General features: G+C 50.2%; 1 protein-coding gene across 1 annotated transcript; it reads right to left on the reverse strand.

Moving 5' to 3' along the window:
- Nucleotides 1-26: 26 nt before the first annotated feature.
- Nucleotides 27-24169, reverse strand: eps8a (EGFR pathway substrate 8a, signaling adaptor). Its single transcript, XM_084573037.1, has 22 exons — nt 24107-24169; nt 13296-13363; nt 13096-13172; nt 11424-11474; nt 11101-11168; nt 9547-9708; nt 9321-9470; nt 9020-9102; nt 8779-8921; nt 8195-8262; nt 7813-7939; nt 7610-7698; nt 7286-7360; nt 7065-7210; nt 6832-6985; nt 6612-6742; nt 5885-5996; nt 5403-5543; nt 4279-4513; nt 4006-4189; nt 3792-3924; nt 27-1641 (listed from the first exon to the last, which is right to left on the reverse strand). Exons 1-22 carry the CDS (start codon nt 24122-24124, stop codon nt 1531-1533), a joined length of 2526 nt encoding a protein of 841 aa, XP_084429163.1. The 5' UTR covers nt 24125-24169; the 3' UTR covers nt 27-1530.
- Between the last annotated feature and the right edge of the window lie 403 nt (nt 24170-24572).

Below are 24572 nucleotides of genomic sequence, written 5' to 3' on the forward strand. Positions count from 1 at the left end.
AAATGAAGAAGATAAAGATGAATTATAATTATTATTAATGAGTGAAAGCAACAGACCGTTGTTCATGACGACCTCTGACCTAAACGACTAAAAGTGTTTCTAGTCAAAGAGAAGAAGACGTGGACTCACCAACGCTGGACGCTGAGCTGCAGACGTTTCAGACGTTTTCAGAACAAAACCTCAGAGACGTGAAATGATTTCAGACGTTTTATTGCAGAATGAGATTTAAATGGAAAAAGGCACGAAGACGACACGGACCAACGTCGTCATCAGTGTGAGCTACAGGTCAGAGTCAGACCGTCCTCGCCTCCGTCACTGGGCTCATTATTGATTAGAACAGCTGATTGGTCATCAATAAGAATAAGAATTAATTAGAACCAATAATCAATCACCATCAATCATTCAGTCTGAGCTCATAACCAGCATGAACTAATCAGACCAACAGTCATTTTGTCTTCATCATCATTTTGTAACTCAAACTGTCTGGAGATTTTCACAATAAAAGCCTGCCAGTCAAAGAAGGGAGCAGGCTTTTATTGTGAAACAGGAAGTGTTTGTGTTTCTACAGAGACGTCCAGTCGGGTTTGAAACTTCAGAACAAAAGGAAACAGGAAAATAAAAAAAAACTAACGATGAGGAAATTTGTTCACTTTAGTGTTTTGGAGCAGATCAATAAATTCCTGAGGACGAAGGTTTAAATGGCAGCGACTGATGAGGTAGAAATAAAACGTTTGTCTCATCAACGCGTTTCAAGGATCAATAACCGATAATCGATCAGACCAATCAGTAACGAGGAGCAGCATCGACTCTACTGGAAATACAACAGAAGAAGAAGAAGGAGGAGGAGGAGCCTTTATCTGTAAACTACTTGTTTCTATGGTAACGCAGCCAGGAGGCCCATGTGATGAAGACGACCAATGACAGCTGCAGTGGGCGGAGCCTGACTAGAGCTCTGAACTGATTGGACCATTTAATTAATGTTGTTGTGCAAAGACGCTGATGGAACGAATCAGATCAGTTTATATTTATATTTATATTCATTCTTCTAAAGTTTATCTGTGAGGAACTAAACTAAATTAAATCTGTTAACGTCTTCTCTCTCCACGGTTTTCATCTCGTTCATTCAGAGGAACCAGGAACTAGACCACGGGATTTTCACAATAAAAGACTAGAAAGTAAAGCCTCCATCTGCTCAGACACGAAACATCGACTCTGAACGAACGAGACGAGAAAAACCTGAGACACAGACTGAAGCTCTAATGTTAATACTGGGGTTCCCTCAATGTTCCCCCAAAGTTCCCCCAAAGTTCCCCAGTGTTCCCTCAATGTTCTGGGCCTCCAGTCGGGTTCTGTTCATGGAGGCGAGCTGAGGAGTTCCTGCCGGCGTCGCATGATCTCCACAAACTCAGCACGATCAGCCGCCGCCTGAGAAGAACAGCAGGATCCAGGTTGAAAGAAGAGAAAGCAACAAGGAGGGGGGGGAGGGAGGAGGAGGAGGAGGAAGAGGGAGGAAGAGGGAGGAGGAAGAGCTCAGTGGGTGCTGCCTTCGTCAAAAGACTCCACCCCTGAGTCACAGGTGGTGGCTGCCAGTTTCTCCTGCCGCCTCCTCATGATCTCCTGGAGCTCAGAGCCTGAACTCTTCTGGAGGAGGAGGAAGAGGAGGAGGAGCAGGAAGAGGAAGCGCAAAAAGAGGAGGGAGGGAAACACAAACAGGAAGTTACAGACAGTCAAACACGTTGCCGACCTGATGAGGAGACTCTGAGGGAGACGTCCAGCAGGTCGTTGGTTCTGAAGCAGCAGCTCCGTCTCTCTCAGAGTCTCCTCGCTCTGTTTCTCTACGTCGCCTTAAACCTCAGGAAGCTGCAGCTGGAGGAGACAGAGAGCATGCTGGGAAAGAGGGAGGAGCCTGAGAGTCAGCTTCATTAATAAATAATGAACCAGATGAATGAGTTCATTGAAACCAAACGTTTAGTTCTGCCGTCGGTTATAAACAAACTCTTTAACTTTACATCAGTTTAATAAGATAAATAAAGGTGACTGGGGTCAGAGGTCAGAGGTCAGAGGTCAACAGGAAGTGGTCAGTGAAGGTTCATTCAGGGAGTTTAAGGAGGACGCAGCCAGAGCAGGAGGACAAATACCTGGAGCTACCTTAAAAAGCTGCTACACATGGAAATATGAGAAAACCTCGTTCACACGGCCGGGTTCACACAGGTGAGACAGGTGAGACAGGAGAGAGACAGGTGAGACAGGAGAGAGACAGGTGAGACAGGTGAGACAGGAGAGACAGGAGAGACAGGAGAGAGAGGAGAGAGGTGAGACAGGTGAGACAGGAGAGACAGGAGAGAGACAGGTGAGACAGGAGAGAGACAGGTGAGAGACAGGAGAGAGACAGGAGAGACAGGAGAGATAAGTGAGACAGGAGAGACAGGAGAGAGACAGGTGAGAGACAGGAGAGAGAGGAGAGACAGGTGAGACAAGTGAGACAGGTGAGACAGGAGAGACAGGTGAGACAGGTGAGACAAGTGAGACAGGAGAGACAGGAGAGAGACAGGAGAGAGACAGGAGAGAGACAGGTGAGAGACAGGAGAGAGACAGGAGAGACAAGTGAGTCTCCAGGTCTCTAACCAGTCTCATGGATCTCAATTCATTTTCCTGTTAGTCTCTGTGTGAACGCTCCGGCCGACAGAACGAAGCCGTGAAGATGTGAACAGGTGAAGACGATACCTGAGTGAATGAGTCAGAAGATCAGAGGAGGGTCAGAAGAAAACCTGCAGGTGGAAATAGAGACCACACACCAGACCTGACCAGAGTCGGAGGACAGAGAGGACGAAGAGAGCAGCAGCTTCCAGACGCAAAGAGGGACGAGAGGACGCCTCCAGCCAGGGGACGCCTCCGGGCAGGGGACGCCTCTGACTAGGGGACGCCTCCGACCAGGGGACGCCTCTGACTAGGGGACGCCTCCGACCAGGGGACGCCTCAGACTAGAGGACGCCTCCAGCCAGGGGACGCCTCCGACCAGGGGACGCCTCTGACTAGGGGACGCCTCTGACCAGGGGACGCCTCAGACTAGAGGACGCCTCAGACTAGAGGACGCCTCAGACTAGAGGACGCCTCCAGCCAGGGGACGCCTCCGACCAGGGGACGCCTCCGACCAGGGGACGCCTCTGACCAGGGGACGCCTCCGACCAGGGGACGCCTCAGACTAGAGGACGCCTCCGGGCAGGGGACGCCTCCGGGCAGGGGACGCCTCAGACTGGAGGACGCCTCAGACTAGAGGACGCCTCCGACCAGGGGACGCCTCAGACCAGGGGACGCCTCAGACCAGGGGACGCCTCAGACTAGAGGACGCCTCCAGCCAGGGGACGCCTCCAGCCAGGGGACGCCTCAGACTAGAGGACGCCTCCGGCCAGAGGACGCTTCCAGCCAGGGAACGCCTCTGACTAGAGGACGCCTCCAGCCAGGGGACGCCTCTGGCCAGGGGACGCCTCAGACTAGAGGACGCCTCAGACTAGAGGACGCCTCCGGCCAGAGTTCATGTATAAATATATAAATATGGATCCATGTTTCCGGATGTAGAGCAGCTTTATTATTATTATCATTATTATTATCTTCATCATCATCATCATCATCATCTTCAGCTCTGAGTCTCCGTCAACCAATCAGCTGTCTGGAAGCTCGGCCTCAACAACATCACATCTATCTCTAAACCTTTATGTGTGCGAAGGTCTTTACTGAGCATGCTCAGTAGCTGCAGGACGTGAAGACACGACCTCCAGTTTCGTCCCACTCACCTCCAGCGCCGCTTTCTGAACCGTCACCTGACTGAAGACTCGAGCTCCGTCGTCGGGACAAACCGTCTTCAGCTCCTCCTTGTTGAGGGAGAACAGCTGAGCTCCGGTGAGGACGCCCAGGCTGGTGATGGTGCTGCAGGGACGGACACGGAGAAGGAGGTTAACGAGGTCAAAGCTCGAGGAGGACGTCCGACCGGAGGACGGGGACACTCACACGGGGCTGAAGCCTTTGGCCTCCAGCCAGGCCTTGACCTGGTCTGGAGACGAGTCGTAGGTGATGTTGATGGACGAGAGGCTGCTGCTACGAGACGGAGCCTGGAACTTCTTGTGAGCGCTGCGACCCAGAGTCAGACGGTGCATCAGCTCGTCCTGGACCTCCTCCATGTTGGACTTCCTGCCTGCAGCCACAGGACAAACCTTTATGAGTTCACCTGCTCCAGACCGAGTCCTGGTCCTGGTCCTGAGGGGACGTCTCTGCTGGACTCACGGCTGACGGTGGCGGGTCTCTGGTGGCCGTGCTCCCTCATGGCGACGCTGCCGGCCTCGCTGGACGTGGAGCTGTCCTGTCGGCTGACCGCAGTGGGGTTGGGGGGCTCCGCGGCCGGAGGAGGCAGCGGCGGCGTGGGGAGCCTGGCGGGGGCCGGGGGGGGCGGCGTGGGGGCCGGGGGCATCGGGGTGGCCGTGGGTTTACTGGGCAGGAAGTCCGGCCTGGTGGTCTGCTTCTACGGGACGAGGCCACGCTTTAATATTTAAAGGTTTTACATCACGATGGAGGTCCTGGGACAGAGACCAGTCTGCTGCTGCCTCTCCGTTTCCATGGCAACGGCATCCACGTTAATGTGGGAAGACCATAATATGAACATTAGTAACCTAGTGTTATTTATTTATGGTAGCGATGCTAATGTATTAGTGTCAACATACACCATGCTAATCTTAGCATATATAGCATAGCATAGCATGGAGGAGGCGTGGCCTGGTCCCATGTCATACACCATGCTAATCTTAGCATATATAGCATAGCATAGCATGGAGGAGGCGTGGCCTGGTCTCCTGACAGGCAGCAGTAGAGTGTCTCTGTCCAGATATTTGAGACGTTACCTCGTTTAACTCTCCCAGTAACTGCTGCAGACGTGAGACAAAGATGGAGGAGATGAGACGGAGACGTGATTCATTCATTCATTCATTCATTCATTCACTACAAACTGACACACTGTTAAAGGAACAGGCCCACACTGTTAGCAGCCGTTAGCCTAGCTTAGCATCAACTCATTGATGGGAGACAGTCTGAGTGACGCGACCATCAGCTGATCACCAGAATGTTACAGCAGGAATTAATCATAAACTAAATATAAACTAAAGTTGTTTTAATTTAATTGAACTTTAAATGTGCGACTGTTCCTTTAAGAACCACAACAGACCAGACTCAGCTAGACCCCCTCAGCCCGACTCGTCCTACCTTAAACAACTCAAACTCCTTCTTTGGCATCATGAGCTTTAATCATCAGAGACGAGACATGAATGGATGAGACGGTGGACGAGACATGAATGGATGAGACGGTGACAGACAGGAAGTGAACTTAGCCGCTAACGTTCTGTAGCCGCCTAGCTAACCTGGATGGTGTGGCTGTAGATGGGTTCTCCTCGGCCCGTCATGTCCACCGCCCTGGTGACCTCCAGGATGTTGTTTGGCACGTAGCCCAACGCCCCGGCGCCGTTACGGACCTTCCACCACTGCTTCCTGTCGTCCAGAACCTGACAGACGAGAGTCAGGGATTAGAGAACATCATCAGAAATAAAAACGTAAACGTTAAAGAAACAAATGAAACGGTTGATTCTTAAATCTTCAGAAAAATGAACAGGGTTTGGTTTGGTTTGGTTTTTCTACGACAGAGCATCATAGCGTTATTTATGCTAGCTTCTTTGTAGCTTGATGCTAATTTATTAGCTCAACATACACATGCTAATGCTAAGATTAGCATTAGCATGTGTATGTTGTGTTGAGCGTATCCTGGTCCAGATTCTGTTGGTTTTAACTGAACCAGGTTCATGTTTACATTTAAATAAAGAAAGATAAAATAAAGTTTGGTTTTTACCTCGACCACCTCGTCTTTAAGAACCGACAGCTCCGTGTTGTTCCTCGCCACAAAGTCGTATTTAGATTTGGCAAAAAGTTTCTCCTGGACTCTGGCGTCGGCGTCGAAGCCTCTGAAAGGAAACGACCACGGCTTCAGATATGATCCAGTTATTACACACAGACTATTAATAATAAGATGTTATGTTCAGAATAAAGTAGTTCTTCTTCTGTGGTGGCAGAGTTCAGCTGAAAACATTAAATTAGTTCTGTGACATGAAAATAAAATAAATAAAGAATAAACTAAATATTAGAGGATGAATCAAATAAACTGCTCTTTGACGTGATTCATTTACGGCCGTGGAGAAATGACCCGACCTGAAACCAGAGGAACCAGAGGAACCAGAGGAACCGATAGATCAGTTTGAGGAGGAAAAAGATTCAGAGAAGAAGAAACAGTTTGTTTTTCATTTGAAGAAGACGAGGAGCGAATCAGACGAGAGAAAAAATTAAACAGGAAGTGAAGAAGAACATTTAATTAATCAAATCTGAAATAATTATGAATAAATTTATCTATTTGATTCATTTATTATTAAATATTTATCTATTCATTATTTCTAAAAACATAAGAAATAAATCAAAGTCCATGAATTAAATACTAAATGAATGGTTTCATTGAATTATCAGGTGCTCTCAGGTAAAAAGGGGCGGGGTCAGTTCTCCAGGGCGTCATGTGACCCGAGGGTTACCGGTCTACACGGCGGCTGACAGCCTGTTTGAAGGCAGCCACGGCCGCGTCCTGATCCAGGATCTGCAAGCGTTTATAGGAGGCGTTGGAGACGGCGTACCCGTCAGTGGGCGGGAACCTCTGCAGCGCCGCCTGCAGGACAAACACAACACCACAGCCCGTTAGAACCCGGTTCCTACGGCCACGTTTAAATGGGAGAACGTCAGAGCCGAGCGTCAGACCTCCTCCTCCAGTCGCAGCCTCAGGTCCTCGAGGCTTTCAGAGGACCGGGTCACGTCCTGGTCCCGGGACGCCGCCGGCAGCTCTGGAGGAACCCAGCCATCACGGAACCGCAGAACGCAGGGAGGGAAGTAGTGATCCTTCGGCCACTCCAGCCTTAGGAACGGAACAAGAACGTTATGAGAACACGAAGAGAACACGAGAACATGCCGGCGCCGGTAGAACGCGGTCTCACCTGCATTTGGTCCATCCGTCTCCCAGGGCAACCCACAGGTGTCTCTCCTCCGCCGTCCCCGAGGCGTGGAGGAAGTCGATGGCGTCTCTGGTCAGCAGAGGAACCACGACGCTCCGGGCCAGGTCCGCACCGCCAGACTGGATCACCTGAGGAACACCAAGAGGTTCTGGAGACTGGAACCAAAACAGGAAGTAAGAGCCGAGAGAACGTCTGTGACTCACCAGCCTGAGAGGACTGAACAGGAAGTGGACCAGATCCACGGCGCTCGGGTTCTGGATGTGGTCCTTCAGCTTCCCCTGGAGACAGAGCAGCACAGTTAGGGGGTTCTACTGGTTCTACAGGTTCTACAAGTTCTAAAGGTCCAGTTCAATGTAACACAGAACACAACTCAACGGCCATTAACGTCTGAAAGAGCCGAGTTCAGTTAATTTAATAAGAGACGATGACGTTAATGAACCAATGAGTTCTAAAGGTTCTGATTCGTTCTGTTCCTGTGGTGTCAGACTCCAGCAGAACGTTCTGTAGAAGCAGGAAGGAACCGGTACCAGCTGGTTGAAGGCGTGTTTGAACTTCTGCAGACAGTCGACGAACTCGTCCTCGGCCGGAGGTCTGGATCTCAGCGTCAGGACGCCCTCTAGAGGACACACAGCGTCAGGACAAAGGGTCTGAGCTCAGAGCCGGTCAGGACTACATGGAACCACATGGAACCACATGGAACCACACGGTACCTCACGGTACCTCCTCTCACCTCCGGGACTTTTCCTCTTCCCTTTCTTGGCCTTCTTCCTGCGGGACAGCTCGCTCGACGCCTCGGACACCTTCTGGAGTTTGGTGACGAAGAACTCGATGTCGTCCAGGATGTGGTTCAGGATTTGCTGCACAAAGAAGAACGTGAGGTTTTAGCGTTTCATGGTCCGTCAGGTGTGAACGGACCCAGAGGAACCCAGAGGAACCCTCCCACTGCTCTTCTTTACGTAAGCAGATTTCCCTCCAAAGCCTCAAACTCTGATTGCTTTAAATCAAACGCCGTTCTTCAATCGCTCTAAATCTCCGTTGTGCCGTGACCCACAGTGACCTCCTCAGATTTAGGACGTCCAGCTGCTCTCAGATCAGACACATGTGACACCCACCACGTCTCGGTCCACTCGGGCCACCGTCATCTCCGCCGGGCCCTCGTCCTCCGGGAACTGATGCTCGTCTGAAAAGATCCGACCGGAGGAGCTCGTTAACACAGGACTGAATTAAATTAAATTAAATTTAATAAAATTAAATTAAATTAAATTAAACATTTAATTAAATTAAATTCACCAAAACAAAATTCTTCTGCATTAAATATTATTAATTAAACTATAGTTTAAACATTTGATGATTTTAGTGAAACAGCACGTTCACAGACTCCTGCCATTTCACAGCTATATATATCAGCCAGAACATTATGACCACTAACTCTGATTATCTATTTAGAACCAAGAGAAATGTTCCGGTGGGTCAGAACATCACCATGAACCCGATCTGAAATGGATCAGAACCAGAGACAGTGGCCCGAGAAAAAAGGAAAACCAGAGATGAGGAGCAGGAGGAGGAAGAGGAGGAGGAGGAGGAGGAAGAGGAGGAGGAACCAGGATGGACTGAACTCTAGTCTGTTCAGCAACAGTGTGTTCATCAGTGTGAGTGGTCATAATGTTGTGGCTGATCCATGTGTGACATCACTCACAGTCTTGCTGCTCATTGGTCCAGGCCGACCAGGCGGCCGCTCGGCCCTTAACGTCCATCTGATTGGACGAAGACGGCGGTGGAGGTTCTGGGGCGGGGGCAGCGGGGGGAGGGGGGATGACGCCGTCACTCTTCAGGATCATCCTGCAGACGGAGGAATCAGCCAATCAGCTGCCAGCATTAGAACCAGGGTTTAACAACACAGACGGATCGACCAATCAACAACCAGCATCAGTTCTTACTTCAGAGCCTCCGGTCGCTTCTTCACTTTTCCTCCTTTGGCATCGATCATGGCACTTTCTACATCGGCCTGAATCAGAGTCGCCTGCAGCAACAGAAACATCCCACATTTAAAAAAGATTAAAAAGATTAAAAAGATTAAAAACATTTAAAACATTAAAAACATTTAAATCATTAAATCTAATCTTTGTTTCTCCGGCGGTGTTCCTCATGGACCTGCTCTCGGCCCAGTTTTTCTTTCATCGTCTGTTAAACAGAACCTTTTTCTCATTGGTCAGAGTCGACCAATCAGAGCAGAGTTACCTTGATGTCGTCACACTGGAACAGGTGCAGGTCCGGTTTGTTCTGACCCGAGTCTTTACACACCAGAGCCAAGATGGAGTCGTAGTTGCAGGCGTTCATCACGGCCTGGCAGAGCTGGATCGACCCGACGGGGAAGTTCTCCAACTCGTTCTGAAAACAACAGGACGACTGTGACTGGCTGAAACACAGAGACCGTCCAAATACCCAGGGGACAGGTGAGACTCACCTTTGTCTCCTGGTCGATCAGGCTGACCGTCTTCTCCTCCACCTGCAGCAAGACCTCCTGAGTCCAGACCTTCCCTTTAGCGTCCAGCAGACGGAGACGTCTGATCCCGTCCTCCACCGTGATCATCCCGTCTTTACGGTCCAACACGAACGTGGCGAGGTGCTTAGGAGAGGACGACCAGGGGACGATCAGGGGACGATCAGGGGACGATCAGGGGACGACCGGGGGACGACCGGGGGACGACCGGGGGACGACCAGAGGACAACCAGAGGACGACCAGGGGACGACCAGGGGACGACCAGGGGACGACAATAAAGTCAGTTTGATCAAAGCAAAGATTCACTGAAAACTACAATTAGACCAAAGATGGCCGACGCTGTTCTTTGACCACACGACTATAATAAAGTTTATTTGAATAATGTTTCAGCTGAACATGTCGGCCATGTTGTCTCTATGACGATGTGGATTCACCGAATGATCAGGTGTAGGGCCAGGTGTCGGGCCAGGTGTAGGGCCAGGTGTAGGGCCAGGTGTAGGGCCAGGTGTAGGGCCAGGTGTAGGGTCAGGTGTAGGGCCAGGTGTAGGGTCAGGTGTAGGTCAGGTGTAGGGTCAGGTGTTGGGCCAGGTGTAGGGCCAGGTGTAGGGCCAGGTGTCGGGCCAGGTGTAGGGTCAGGTGCAGGGCCAGGTGTAGGGCCAGGTGTAGGGCCAGGTGTAGGGTCAGGTGTAGGGTCAGGTGTAGGGTCAGGTGTTGGGCCAGGTGTCGGGTCAGGTGTAGGGCCAGGTGTAGGGCCAGGTGTAGGGTCAGGTGTCGGGCCAGGTGTCGGGCCAGGTGTAGGGCCAGGTGTAGGGCCAGGTGTAGGGTCAGGTGTAGGGTCAGGTGTTGGGCCAGGTGTCGGGTCAGGTGTCGGGCCAGGTGTCGGGCCAGGTGTAGGGTCAGGTGCAGGGTCAGGTGTCGGGCCAGGTGTCGGTCAGGTGTAGGGTCAGGTGTAGGGCCAGGTGTAGGGTCAGGTGTCAGGTCAGGTGTCGGGTCAGGTGTCGGGCCAGGTGTCGGGCCAGGTGTCGGGCCAGGTGTAGGGTCAGGTGTAGGGTCAGGTGTAGGGCCAGGTGTAGGTCAGGTGTAGGGCCAGGTGTAGGGCCAGGTGTAGGGTCAGGTGTCGGTCAGGTGTAGGTCAGGTGTAGGGTCAGGTGTAGGGCCAGGTGTAGGGCCAGGTGTAGGGTCAGGTGTAGGGCCAGGTGTAGGGTCAGGTGTAGGGTCAGGTGTAGGTCAGGTGTAGGGCCAGGTGTAGGGCCAGGTGTAGGGCCAGGTGTAGGGCCAGGTGTAGGGTCAGGTGTCGGGCCAGGTGTCGGGCCAGGTGTAGGGCCAGGTGTAGGGCCAGGTGTAGGGCCAGGTGTAGGGTCAGGTGTCAGATCAGGTGTCAGATCAGGTGTCAGATCAGGTGTTAGATCAGGTGTTAGATCAGGTGTCGGGCCAGGTGTAGGGCCAGGTGTAGGGCCAGGTGTAGGGTCAGGTGTAGGTCAGGTGTCGGGCCAGGTGTTAGATCAGGTGTGACTCACCTCCACATGGTACTGGGACGTGTCCGTCAGACTGTTGATGCTGGTCTTGGTGAATTGTTTTCTTTGTTCTGGTTTAAACAGTTAATGAGACTTTAATGACTGTGACACGTTCAATGACACTCTGTAAATCACACCACTGCTCTTCTCATGAATACATCTAATGAGATTAATAAAGTCCACGTCACTGGGGCGAAGATTCATGAATCATGTTAAAGACAGAATAAAACAACACAAGTCTTATTTTGGTAAATGAGGCCGTTGGTATTTTCAGAATAAGAGTCTGAGGAGAAACACAGCAAACACACACGGCTCAGATCACTGACTTCTGCTTTTATGTTTAGACGACGAACGAAGGAAATAAAGTTCATCTGGTCCTGTTAACGAGAGGAGACCACATGGTTAATGGTGGGGGGGGGGAGGAGGAGGAGGAGGAGGGGGGGGGAGGAGAGGGAGGAGGGAGGAGGAGGAGGGTGGGAGAGGAGGAGGAGGAGGAGGAGGAGGACGTGTGGGGGGGAGGAGGAGGAGGACGTGTGGGGGGGAGGAGGGAGGAGGAGGAGGGAGGAGGAGGAGGAGGAGGGTGGGAGAGGAGGAGGAGGAGGGAGGACGAGGAGGAGGAGGAGGAGGGTGGAGGGAGGAGGAGGAGGGTGGGAGAGGAGGAGGAGGAGGGAGGACGAGGAGGAGGAGGGTGGAGGGTGGAGGAGGAGGACGTGTGGGGGGGAGGAGGGAGGAGGAGGAGGAGGAGGAGGAGGAGGAGGGTGGGAGAGGAGGAGGAGGAGGGAGGAGGAGGAGGAGGAGGACGAGGACGAGGAGGAGGAGGGTGGAGGACGGAGGAGGAGGAGGAGGAGGGTGGAGGAGGAGAGGGAGGAGGGAGGAGGAGGAGGGTGGGAGAGGAGGAGGAGGAGGGAGGAGGAGGACGTGTGGGGGGGAGAGGGAGTGGGGGGGAGAGGGAGGAGGGTGGAGGAGGAGGAGGAGGAAGAGGAGGAGGGGTGGGGGGGAGGAGGAGGAAGAGGAGGACGTGTGGGGGGGCAGGAGGAGGAGGAGGAGGGAGGAGGAGGAGGAAGAGGAGGAGAGGGAGGAGGATGGGAGAGGAGGAGGAGGAGGAGGAGGAGGAGGGAGGAGGAGGAGGGAGAGGAGGAGAGGAGGAGGAGGGAGGAGGAGGAGGGTGGAGGGAGGAGGGAGGAGGAGGAGGGAGGGAGGAGGGAGGAGGACGGTTGAAGGAGGAGGAAGAAGAGGAGGAGGGTGGGAGAGGAGGAGGAGGAGGAGGGAGGGTGGAGGGAGGAGGAGGAGGAGGGTGGGAGAGGAGGAGGAGGAGGAAGAGGAGAAGGGTGTGAGGAGGAGGAGGGAGGAGGAGGAGGAGGGTGGAGGGTGGAGGGTGGAGGGAGGAGGAGGAGGAGGAGGAGGGTGGGAGAGGAGGAGAGGGAGGAGGGAGGAGGAGGCTGTGTGGGGGGGAGGAGGGAGGAGGAGGAGGGTGGAGGGAGGAGGGAGGAGGGAGGAGGAGGACGTGTGGGGGGAGGAGGGAGGAGGAGGAGGGTGGAGGGTGGAGGGAGGAGGAGGAGGACGTGTGGGGGGGAGGAGGGAGGAGGAGGAGGGTGGAGGGAGGAGGGAGGAGGGAGGAGGAGGACGTGTGGGGGGGAGGAGGGTGAGAGAGGAGGAGGAGAGGGAGGGGTGGGGGGGAGGAGGAAGAGGAGGAGGAGGACATGTGGGGGGGGAGGAGGGAGGAGGAGGAGGAGGGTGGAGGGAGGAGGACGTATGGGGGGGAGGAGGGTGGAGGGAGGAGGGTGGAGGGAGGAGGACATGTGGGGGGGAGGAGGGGGGAGGGAGGAGGAGGAGGAGGAGGAAGAAGAGGAGGAGGGTGGGAGAGGAGGAGGAGGAGGAGAGAGGAGGAGGGAGGAGGAGGAAGAGGAGGAGGGTGGGAGGAGGAGGAGGGAGGAGGAGGGTGGAGGATGAAGAGGAGGATGAAGAGGATGAAGAGGAGGATGAAGAGCGCTGACTGACCGTAGAGAGCTTTGGCACTGGACTTGGTTTTGTTTGCAGGAGGAAGAGGAGGATGAGGAGATGAAGAGCCGTGACCACTGAGACAGAAACAGAACACATGACTGACTGTTACCACGGCAACAGATGAGGAGTCCAGCCAATCAGAGCATCAGACTGATCAATGAACTGATCAATGAAGGAGTTTATTTTCTCAGACTGACTTGATGTGAGAGAAGGAGGACGGAGCTGGAGCTTCAAACCCGTTCATGGTGTCCAGGCTGGACCAGGTCTGAAACACAGAGAGTTAGCACCGTTAGCACTGTTAGCAGCGTTAGCAGCGTTAGCAGCGTTAGCACTGTTAGCAGCGTTAGCACTGTTAGCACTGTTAGCAGCGTTAGCACTGTTAGCACTGTTAGCAGCGTTAGCAGCGTTAGCAGTGTTAGCAGCGTTAGCAGCGTTAGCACTGTTAGCATTAGCGTGATGCATGTGATGAGTCCTGATGTCTAAACCTTCTCTGTGGACTCTGCTCTGATTACTTTTCCCACGACATCCTTTACTCAGCCCAGACTCTGTAACCATGGCGACAGACAAATCTGCAGCTGAGAGGAAACCTGAGAGGCCTCGATGAGGGAGGAGAGAACCACAGAGAGAGAGAGAACCAGAGAGAGAGAACCACAGAGAGAGAGAACCACAGAGAGAGAGAGAACCACAGAGAGAGAGAGAACCACAGAGAGAGAACCACAGAGAGAGAGAACCACAGAGAGAGAGAACCAGAGAGAGAGAGAGAGAGAGAACCACAGAGAGAGAGAGAACCACAGAGAGAGAGAACCACAGAGAGAACCACAGAGAGAGAGAACCACAGGGAGAGAGAACCACAGGGAGAGAGAACCACAGAGAGAGAGAATCACAGAGAGAGAGAACCACAGAGAGAGAGAGAACCAGAGAGAGAGAACCACAGAGAGAGAGAACCACAGAGAGAGACATATAAACACACAATTAGGATCAAAAAACAAAATTATACCCAATTGAAACTTGAAGATATTGAGAACGCCATTAACCAAAATCCGTTCTGGGACATGTGGAACAAGTTCAACACAAAGCAACAGCAGACATGACCCATCCAACACGGTGACATCTGGAGATCACATTGTGAAAATTTATACAAAGACTAGGGCCGGGACTTTAACGCGTTAATTAAGATTAATTCATTACAAAGCCTCTAATTAATTAGATTAATTTTTTTAATCGAGTCCCGGCCCTAATAAAGACATACCAATCAATCAAATCAATTCAGATCAGTGTATTATGAAAGAAAAACTCCAACAATTAGAAGAAACAATTAAAGACAACCAAAACCCCCTTGACTTCAAAATGACTTGGGAAGAAATAACCAGACAGATAAAATGTGTGAAGCCAAGGAAAGCTTGTGGTCCAGACAGCATTAGAAACGAAATGCTCAAAAGCAGCAGCCCAGAAATGCAGGGTGCAGTGTTACATCTGTTCAACCTTATACTACAGGCAGGATGTTTCCCCAACATCTGGTGCAAAGGGCTCATCATTCATAAGAGTGGGGACAAATCAGACCCTAATAACTAGCGTGGCATCTGTGTCAGCAGCTGTCTGGGTAAACTATTCTGTAGTATTCTTAATACAAGAATACTAGATTTCCTTGAGGAACAGTCAGTCTTAAGTAAAAGTCAGATTGGCTTCCTCCCAAAACACCGCACCACCGACCATGTATATACCCTTCACACTTTAATCAACAAACATGTACAACAAACTGATGTCTTCCCCCAGAGAAGAGGTGTTCGGCAGGGCTGCAGTCTAAGTCTGACTTTATTTAATCTGTATATAAATGAACTGGCTGTTGAGTTGGATAAATGTGCTGCTCCGGGCCTCTCCCTCCTAGATAGAGAGCTGAGTCTCTGTTCTATGTTCTATGCTGATGACCTTGTTCTACTGTCTCCTACTGAACAAGGACTACAGCTACAGCTGGACGTAGTAGAAAAGTACTGTCAGAACTGGACCCTGGCAGTAAACATGAAGAAAACAAATGTCATGATCTTTCAGAAACGCCCCAGGTGTCATGAGAACAAACACCAGTTTACCATCAATAATCATGTCATTGAACACAGCATGAGTTATAGCTGCCTTGGTAGAACCATGACAGCATCAGGGAGGTTCAACATGGCAGTGAATGCACTGAAAGAAAAAGCTCCAAGAGCTCTAGATGCATTAAGAGAACATTTGATCATTTCCATATTCCAATAAAAACCTGTCTTCAAATATCTGATGTTGTCATCCAGCCCATTGCTCTGTACGTAGTGACGTCTGGGTCCACTCAGTCATCAGAGCTTCACCCGCTGGGACAAACATCAACAGCCTCCTGCAGGTCCACAGAAACACACCAACAGAGGCCTGTGGAGCAGAATGAGGCAGATACCCACTGATAATCCAGAAGAGACACCTGAAGTCCAGCCCCAGAGACACCCTCCACTCCAAAGACCTCCAGACCCAAGAGCTGAGCCCAGAGAAGAGTCCCCTATGTCAGCTGGTCCTGAGGCTAACGGCCCCCTCTCAGACACAGTCTGACCAGCCTCACAACAACACTGCTCTACAACAGTAATCAGAGGAAAGCTAATTATAGCACAATGTAAAGAAAGTTATCTGGACCATTGGAAGAAACAACTAAAAGACAAAGAAGACTGGAACGTTAAAAGAGATGATGAATGAGCAGAACATGTCTCTACTGTCAGAGACAGAACATGAATATGTCTCTACTGTCAGAGACAGAACATGTCTCTACTGTCAGAGACAGAATATGTCTCTACTGTCAGAGACAGAACATGTCTCTACTGTCAGAGACAGAACATGAATATGTCTCTACTGTCAGAGACAGAACATGTCTCTACTGTCAGAGACAGAACATGTCTCTACTGTCAGAGACAGAACATGAATATGTCTCTACTGTCAGAGACAGAACATGTCTCTACTGTCAGAGACATAACATGTCTCTACTGTCAGAGACAGAATATGTCTCTACTGTCAGAGACAGAACATGAATATGTCTCTACTGTCAGAGACAGAACATGTCTCTACTGTCAGAGACATAACATGTCTCTACTGTCAGAGACATAAAGCAGAGACAGATCCTAACCAAGGACAGGCTCAGTGACCACAAACTGGCAACCCAGACAGGAAGACACAGAACACCATGGCAACCAAGAGAAAACAGAACATGTGGTCAGTGTTGGACAGGTGAGGTTGAGACGGAGATGCTCTTTCTCCTACAATGTACAAAATTAAATGACACGAGAGAAAGTTATTGGAACAAGTTCAGTTCTTTGGTTCCAGGTTTCAAAGAGCTGGACGACCTCTGCACGTTAAAGATACTCCTCAGAGAAGGAGAGAGGTACACCTGGCTGCACAGTGTGTGTTAACACACACACCCTGAGGGACACACACACACACACACACACACTATATAACTAATAGCATGTTCATAATGTATATATCTTTGATTTATTGTATTGTGCTTTAATGCTTTGCTTTGGCAATATTGTTTTTTAAGAAACTTTCATGCCAATAAAGACCAGTTTGAATTTGAATTTGAATTTGAGAACCACAGAGAGAGAGAACCACAGAGAGAGAGAACCAGAGAGAGAGAACCACAGAGAGAGAGAACCACAGAGAGAGAGAACGAGAGAGAAAACCACAGAGAGAGAGAACCACAGAGAGAGAGAACCACAGAGAGAAAACCACAGAGAGAGAGAACGAGAGAGAAAACCACAGAGAGAACGAGAGAGAGAGAACCACAGAGAGAGAACCACAGAGAGAGAGAGAACCACAGAGAGAGAACCAGAGAGAGAGAACCACAGAGAGAGAACCACAGAGAGAGAACCACAGAGAGAGAGAGAACCACAGAGAGAGAACCAGAGAGAGAGAACCACAGAGAGAGAACCACAGAGAGAGAACCACAGAGAGAGAACCACAGAGAGAACCACAGAGAGAACCACAGAGAGAACCAGAGACATCAGCTGTTTGTTTTCTGATCAGTGACATCACTTCCTGTTATCCTCCAATCACAGCCCTGAGCCTGAGCCCCGCCCCCTCTGACACAGTCACCTGTAAATAAATAAAGTTCCTCCAGCTGTAACGAGGCCAGGTCAAAGGTCAAAGGTCAAAGGTCAAAGTCTTTATCTGTGTTTGCTCTGGGAGGAGACGACGCCTGAAACTACTTCCTGTTTCCTTCCAGCTCAGAAACTTTTATCAGGACAAAGACACGGATTTATTCAGAGAGGAGGAGGGGGGGGGAGGAAGAGGAAGAGGAGGAGGAGGAGGAGGAGGGGGGGAGGAAGAGGAGGAGGAGGAGGGGGGGGGTAGAGGAGGAGGAGGAGGAGGAGGAGGAGGAGGAGGGGGGGAGGAGGAGGAGGAGGAGGAGGAGGAGCGGGGGGGGGGGGGGGAGAGGAGGAGGAGGAGGAGCAGGAGCAGTACCCTGATAACAAACCCAGTCTCTGATCATTAAACTAATTCCTAATTCAATAAAACGTTTTCAGTCTCTTATTTGATCCCTGGTCGGCGTCCAGGACGGTTTCCCAGCATGCATCAGGAGGAAGGAGAGGATTAGAGAGAGGACGTAAATCTTCTTATCATCCTCTTTATTTCCTCTGACCGACTCTTTGTTTCTGCTCCGTTAAAAACTCAGAGATTTCACTGGATTCTACTTCCTGGATCATTCACATGTTGTTGTTGTTTTCAAAATAAAAGCACCGGAAACTGTTTGAGGTCTTTATGAGATAAGAGACACGTCTGAGGTTTGAAGAGGAGCGACTGGTTTTTACAACCTGGACCTCATTACAGACATAAAATAAGATGGTTCACTGACCCATATAACGTTGGAGTCACCTGGAGTCGTTCAGGAGATCATTATATTGACCTACAGACCCTGGATGATGTCATCTGACCTGGATGATGTCATCTCTAAGCGCCACGTGTACCAACGGTCGTCTTGTTTACCTGTCATTAGCTGCTGGTTCGTCCACAACCTCAGAATCAGAAACATGTTCATCCATGTTGTAAAAAACTAGCAGCAGAACGTTACAGGTAAACAAGACGACCGTCGCTCAGAGATGACATCATCATCCAGGTCAGAGACAGACCCCAGATGATGATAACAGGTAACTCTGGACTCAACAGGGAGCAGCACTAGAGTATCAGAACTAAATATTAGTGAAATGAACGAGTTTCACAGCAGATAATGTTATTTAGAGGCTGAGTCTCGGTGCCCCATTCACTCCCATTATATGGATATATGCTTATGTAAATATCTGACCAACGACTCCACATGACACCAAAGTTATATGGGTGAGTAAACAGTCGTATTTTATGCCAGAAATAAGATTGTAAAACACAGTAGTTCCTGTTCAAGGTCAGGTCAGGAACAGATTCCTGTCAGGATGACGTCTGACTTAAACAAATACATTTAAATCTAATCTATAAATCTATAACATGAGCCTGACTAGAAACAGGAGATAAAGTCTTTATTGTTCACAGCTCACCGTCTGAACTTCCTCTTTAGTGACTCATTAACAGGTTATTGACTTATTTTCAGGTTCTGTAGATTATTCATTTTCAGACTCAGGAAACAAAGAGCTTCAACATTTTACTGAATAAACAGAGTTAGGTTGAGGTTCTGTCCAAGTGTCACGTCTCTGACGTCCTCCGTCCTTAAATGTCCTGAAAGGTTTTAACTTGATAAAGATCTGGTGACGTTTTATTTGTCAAACGTGTTCAGTAGATATTAACACGCTAACGTTAGCCGCTACATTAACCTAAAGAAGCTAACATTAGCCGCTACATTAACCTAAACAAGCTAACGTTAGCCTTTGTGCTACAGTGACAGTAACGTTTTATTGGATCCATTGTTATTCTCCAGATGAACAGACGCTCAAAGACTCCTCCGTCAGTTTAATACCTAACAGAGAAAAGCAAACACTGAAACCTGCATATCAAACACCTGTCACCACGGAAACGGAACACAAACACAGTCAGCTGTTTGCCGTCTCCATGGCAACGGACAACTCATTCAGTACAGTCAGAAATAAAAAGTCTGAGTCCTCTGGGTCTTAACCCTCAAGACTTTACTGACATCATGTATCTACTCATTACTCTACTCTACTCTACTCTACATATAAAGACCAACGTCTCTAAAACGTTAATTACCTGAATTAATTTCCACAGAATTAATAATGATATTGATCCAGAGTTTAATGTTTTCCTCTTTGTAGTCTTTGCGCTAAGCTAGGCTAACAATTTCCCTCTACTTCCACTCTTTGTGCTAAGCTAGGCTAACAGTTTCCCTCTACTTCCAGTCTTTGTGCTAAGCTAGGCTAACAGTTTCCCTCTACTTCCAGTCTTTGTGCTAAGCTAGGCTAACAGTTTCCCTCTACTTCCAGTCTTTGTGCTAAGCTAGGTTAAGTGTCAGTCTGTTTGATCCGTCTTTAATCCACTAATCTTCTTTTTCTTAAACGTGTCCATGAATCTCGTCGTCTGTGAACCAGCTGATCGTATCGATCATGTGATCTGTTCAGCAGCGAGGAGCTCAGCTGATGATTGATTATCTGACTCTCCTGCAGCATCGAGGCCACGCTGCTCTGGATCCTGGTCTCAATTATCTCCACTAACCTACTTCCTGATGCACGGAAACACGTTGATGACTGAGGTCGTTTAAAGGTGACCCTCACGGTTTTATCACTTAAAGCAAATAAACACTTGAAACTCAACCCAGAGAGTCAGCAGCTAAGCTAAGCTAACAGTTTCCTTCTGTGTCTAACCCAGCTTCGATGCGTTCACAGTGTGACCTGATTTCTGACTGACAGGAACACTGTCACACTTTCACCTGCAGCTTCTTCCTTAAGGACCCGAACGCTGAACGAGGCTAAAAATAATCCAGAATAATCCTTAAAGTGCTGAAGTCTTCATTTCTGCTCAGAGGGTCAGCGTCTATTAAAGAGAGACGTCCCTCACGTCCTGTCCACTCTGAGTTTAGTTCAGTTTATTTGCATTTCTGATCAAGAAAAGCTGCACAGCTGATCGACCTCTCCTCCATCTGTTAATCTGTTGTTCTGTAGACGGGGCTCGGGGGGCAGGGCCAATCCCAGGTGTTTAAAATTCCAACTATCATCAGAGATGACATCTGCATGCTAACAGGTGAACGCTAACATCTGCATGCTAACATCTGCATGCTAACACGCTCACAAGGACAACGTTTTCCTGTTGAAGTCTGGCAGGAGAAAACCATCTTAGTTTAGCATGTTAGCATGTTAGCATGCTAACCTTAACTTACCTTTGCTAACTGGCAGCGATTTCTGGTCATAAAGATAAAACTATTCTACAGACTCAGTTCTGATCAGAGTGTGAACGCAGCCTAAACCAGAACTGGATCTAAGTCTGGATCTACATCAGAAACCATCAGAGGTCACATGACTCCAGAGACCTCAAGACAACAGGAAGTGAATCAACGCTGATCACGTCTTTGACATGAGCAGCTACAGCAGAAACAAACCGATCTAAAACGGGTTAAATTCTGAATGGAGTCTGGTGCTGAAAGACAAAGACGACACAGGAGGTCCCGTGGGCCTGACGTCTAAAATCAGCAGTTATCTGAGTGAAGTCTGGTTCAGTCTGAATATTTCAGCTGTCGTCAGGAGCTGAGGAGGACATCCCATAATATATCGACTAATTAATTAATAGATTTATTGGTATTAAGGATCCACTGCAGCCTCGGGTTTCCAGGTTGTTGAGAGTCTGAGCTCAGGTGTAAAACTTTAAGTCAGACCAGCAGCTGATTGGCTGATGGATCAGGTGTTCCTAATAAAGTGGCCGTTGAGTTTAAATGATCATCAACATATAAATCAGGTCCTACCTGTTCAGACGTCCACAGGTGAGCAGAGAGTGAGACAGACTGAGGCAGATTACTGAGGACAGATTTACTCTAAGCCTGGACTTAATGACGGACAGGTGGGGGAGGCGGGGCTTAGCGACCAGCTGACACGAGGGGGAGGGACTTAGATCATTTAATTTTATTTTATTCAATAAATAAAATAAACATTAAAAGTATGTAATTAATATTAAGTTTTATAAGTTCTCATTCTATATTCATTTATTTATTTATTTATTTATTTAGACGTCAGATTTCACGACCAATCAAATCTGACGATCTTCAGACATGAAACCAGTCAGCTGATCGATCAGACTCTTCTGGTGCTGATGGTGAACGTTGGACCCCAGTCCCCCTGTCTGGACCCCGGTCCCCCTGTCTGGACCCCGGTCCCCCTGTCTGGACCCCGGTCCCCGGTCCCCAGTCCCCGGTCCCCAGTCCCCGGTCCCCCGTTCTGGACCCCGGTCCCCGGTCTGGACCCTGGTCCCCCTGTCTGGACCCTGGTCCCCCGGCCTGGACCCTGGTCCCCCGGCCTGGACCCCGGTCCCCCGGTCTGGACCCCGGTCCCCCGTTCTGGACCCCGGTCCCCCTGTCTGGATCCTGGTCCCTGGTCCCCCGGCCTGGACCCTGGTCCCCCGGCCTGGACCCTGGTCCCCCGGTCTGGACCCTGGTCCCCCTGTCTGGATCCTGGTCCCTGGTCCCCCGGCCTGGACCCTGGTCCCCTGGCCTGGACCCTGGTCCCCCGGTCTGGACCCTGGTCCCCCTGTCTGGATCCTGGTCCCTGGTCCCCCGGCCTGGACCCTGGTCCCCCGGTCTGGACCCTGGTCCCCCGGTCTGGACCCTGGTCCCCGGTCCCTGGTCCCCCGTTCTGGACCCCGGTCTGGACCCCGGTCCCCCGGCCTGGACCCCGGTCCCCCGGCCTGGACCCTGGTCCCCGGTCCCTGGTCCCCCGTTCTGGACCCCGGTCCCCGGTCCCTGGTCCCCCGTTCTGGACCCCGGTCTGGACCCCGGTCCCTGGCCTGGACCCTGGTCCCCCGGCCTGGACCCTGGTCCCCGGTTGGTTGATGCTCTGTTCATCATGTTGATCGTATTGATTCTTGATCAGCTCCATTCACTGAGGACGACTCATATCAGCTGATCATCAGCTGATAAAACCTTCTGCTCTGATCACTACGGTAACCGTCGACCAATCACCTGCTGATGAGGTCATAGTGAGTGAAGCAGCTGATCAATAACTGTGATCAGCTCTAAAAATAAACCTCTAATTAATGAACATGGTTATTGATCAGCTGATGGATCAGCTGATGGCTGTGATGAGGGGACCAGGGTCCTAGAGACCTCCGTGTTGGTCTCCTCTCATTAGCGGCCTCCTCGTTAACCTCCCAGAAACTCGACTCCTGATCGTTTGACCAGTTTCCTGTTTCAATCCCATAATCCTCCGCTGGCAGCAACACCTGGCAGGTACAGTTACATCAGCCCGTCGCCGCAGCAACACGCACAAACAAGGCGGGCTCCCGGGAGACGCCCGGTAACGGAGAGAGGAGGACGATCATCAATAATGAAGCTCATGTTTAGTTTGACATCAGGACTGAGACACGTTTGACTCCAGAGACACTGAATCATTGATGAGCAGAGACCAGAGTCCGTTTACTTTAAATAAAAACCAGCATGGAGGAGCGGGCCTGTGTCGCCGTGACAACCCTGACTCTGAGAAACATCCAGAAATAGTCAGGAGGTCTCAGAGGAGCTGGAGCCCGGTTCCCATGAAGAGCAGAGGACTTTACTCGTCAACTATCCGACAGGAAACTCTGGAAAAGCTGCAAAAACAGCTGATTACACAACGACTCAAAGGTCCTGGACGCTCAGCCTCAACAAACACGGCTCTCTGAGGCCTGCTGACCTTTGACCTGCAGCAGGGACACCTGACAGGTCTGTGTCAGACCCACCATCACCACTAACGACCACATGAGACAAAGAGACACAACAACAACACCACCACCACCACCACGGTGCCACAGACGTAGAGGAACCATCATGTTTCACCAAACAACTGTAAAACAAATAAAATGTCTGAACCAACACCAACTGACAGTAACTGAACTTATTAGAACTCTGGGTTTCTTCTTGTGTCGGGGCCTCGGGGGCCTCTGGGACCTCTGGGGCCTCTGGGCCATCCGGGACCTCTACCATGTCTGTTCAGGGTCCCACTGAGTCTCATGAGGGCCACATATGATATAACAAAGTATTTCTGTCCATGGGCTCATTAACCAGGTAACTGAACCTGGACATGTCCTCTCGGTCCTCCCCGGTGACCGAGCTCCATTCAGGACAAACAAAAGAGGCCCCGCGGCCCCGGACACGGAGCCGGGACACGGAGCCAGGACAGAGGCCTGCTGACGGGCTGCCTCACCTGTCACCTGTCGGCCTCAGAGCTCCTTGGGCTGCTCTGTGTTCAGATGGATTCAGGTCATTTTAAATTCACTGCGGATCCTGGAGCTGCCCCTCATTCCCCTACATGAGACACAGCGTATGCAAGACTCCATTTAAACATCTACCAATTTAAGGTTAATTCGAGGATCAGCCGCAGTAAATGACTGACGTGATCCAAACTGTTTGATACCAGATGTTTTATGATGTGTCCGTAGTTTCGGCTTAAATATAATCCTCATTTAGGGACGTAAATGTTAATTAAACTGATTAGTAAAGGTTGTTTTTAGCGGCCAGCAGCTTCTCGTTTGTCCCTCTGAGAGACAGGAGCAACAACAGGAGGAGAGCGAAATAAAGTTGATTTTAAATTAATTCAAGACGTTTCTGTGTTCAGACTCGAAGCCGAACTGAGGACTAGATCTGAATGTTTCACTACCTTTGATCAGTTTTCATTTTTTTTACGTCTTAATTTCTTCTAAAGCATTTAATCCGTTTTTCTCAGTGGACTCTGGTGTGAGGGTTCAACCGCTGCTCCGCGGACCAGGAGGCAGATCAAGTTGCTTCGGTTTTAATCAAATATTTATTGCATCCCGGTGTGAACGGATCCTAAACCGGTTCCAGCTGCGTGTTCGCTGGAGGAGCTGAGGTGATCAGGTCGGGTCTTACCTGCAGGTGAGTCTTCATCCAATAATCCCAGCGCGGTTACAAGAACATGGCACAAAGCGGCGGCTCCCGCGGCTCCGCGTGTCCGACAGACTGACCTCCTCCTCGGCTGCAGGAGCTCCAGCGGCTCGGTGGAAACTACACTTGACTTTGGATCGTGTTAAAAAGCAGCAGCTGCAGAAAAGAGGAGAGATGAACCCTGGGTAATGACTGGCAGGAAGAGACCACGCCCCCAGTGATGCCACGCCCATCCTGTTTCCAAGCAGCTTCAACAGTTAATGATTAACCAATTCAGGTGTGGTCACGTGACAAGACAGGAAGAGACAAGTGTCTCCAACTTAATAATAATAATAATAATATTAATTATTATTATTATAGATCAGAAAAGTGTTTATAGATAATTAGAATTAATACAATTAAAGATGAATAAATAAATAAATAAATAATAATAATAATAATAATAATAATA

The sequence above is a fragment of the Chelon labrosus genome, assembly GCF_963514085.1.
Source record: "Chelon labrosus genome assembly, chromosome: 23".
NCBI lineage: Eukaryota > Metazoa > Chordata > Actinopteri > Mugiliformes > Mugilidae > Chelon > Chelon labrosus.

What these genes read in the sequence shown, in the direction of transcription:
- eps8a (XM_084573037.1), bottom strand. An exon ending in AACACGCCTTCAACCAGCTG is followed by an intron (nt 7,361 to 7,609) that starts GTACCGGTTCCT and finishes CTCTGTCTCCAG; the next exon opens with GGGAAGCTGAAGGACCACAT. An exon ending in TGTTCAGTCCTCTCAGGCTG is followed by an intron (nt 7,211 to 7,285) that starts GTGAGTCACAGA and finishes GGTGTTCCTCAG; the next exon opens with GTGATCCAGTCTGGCGGTGC.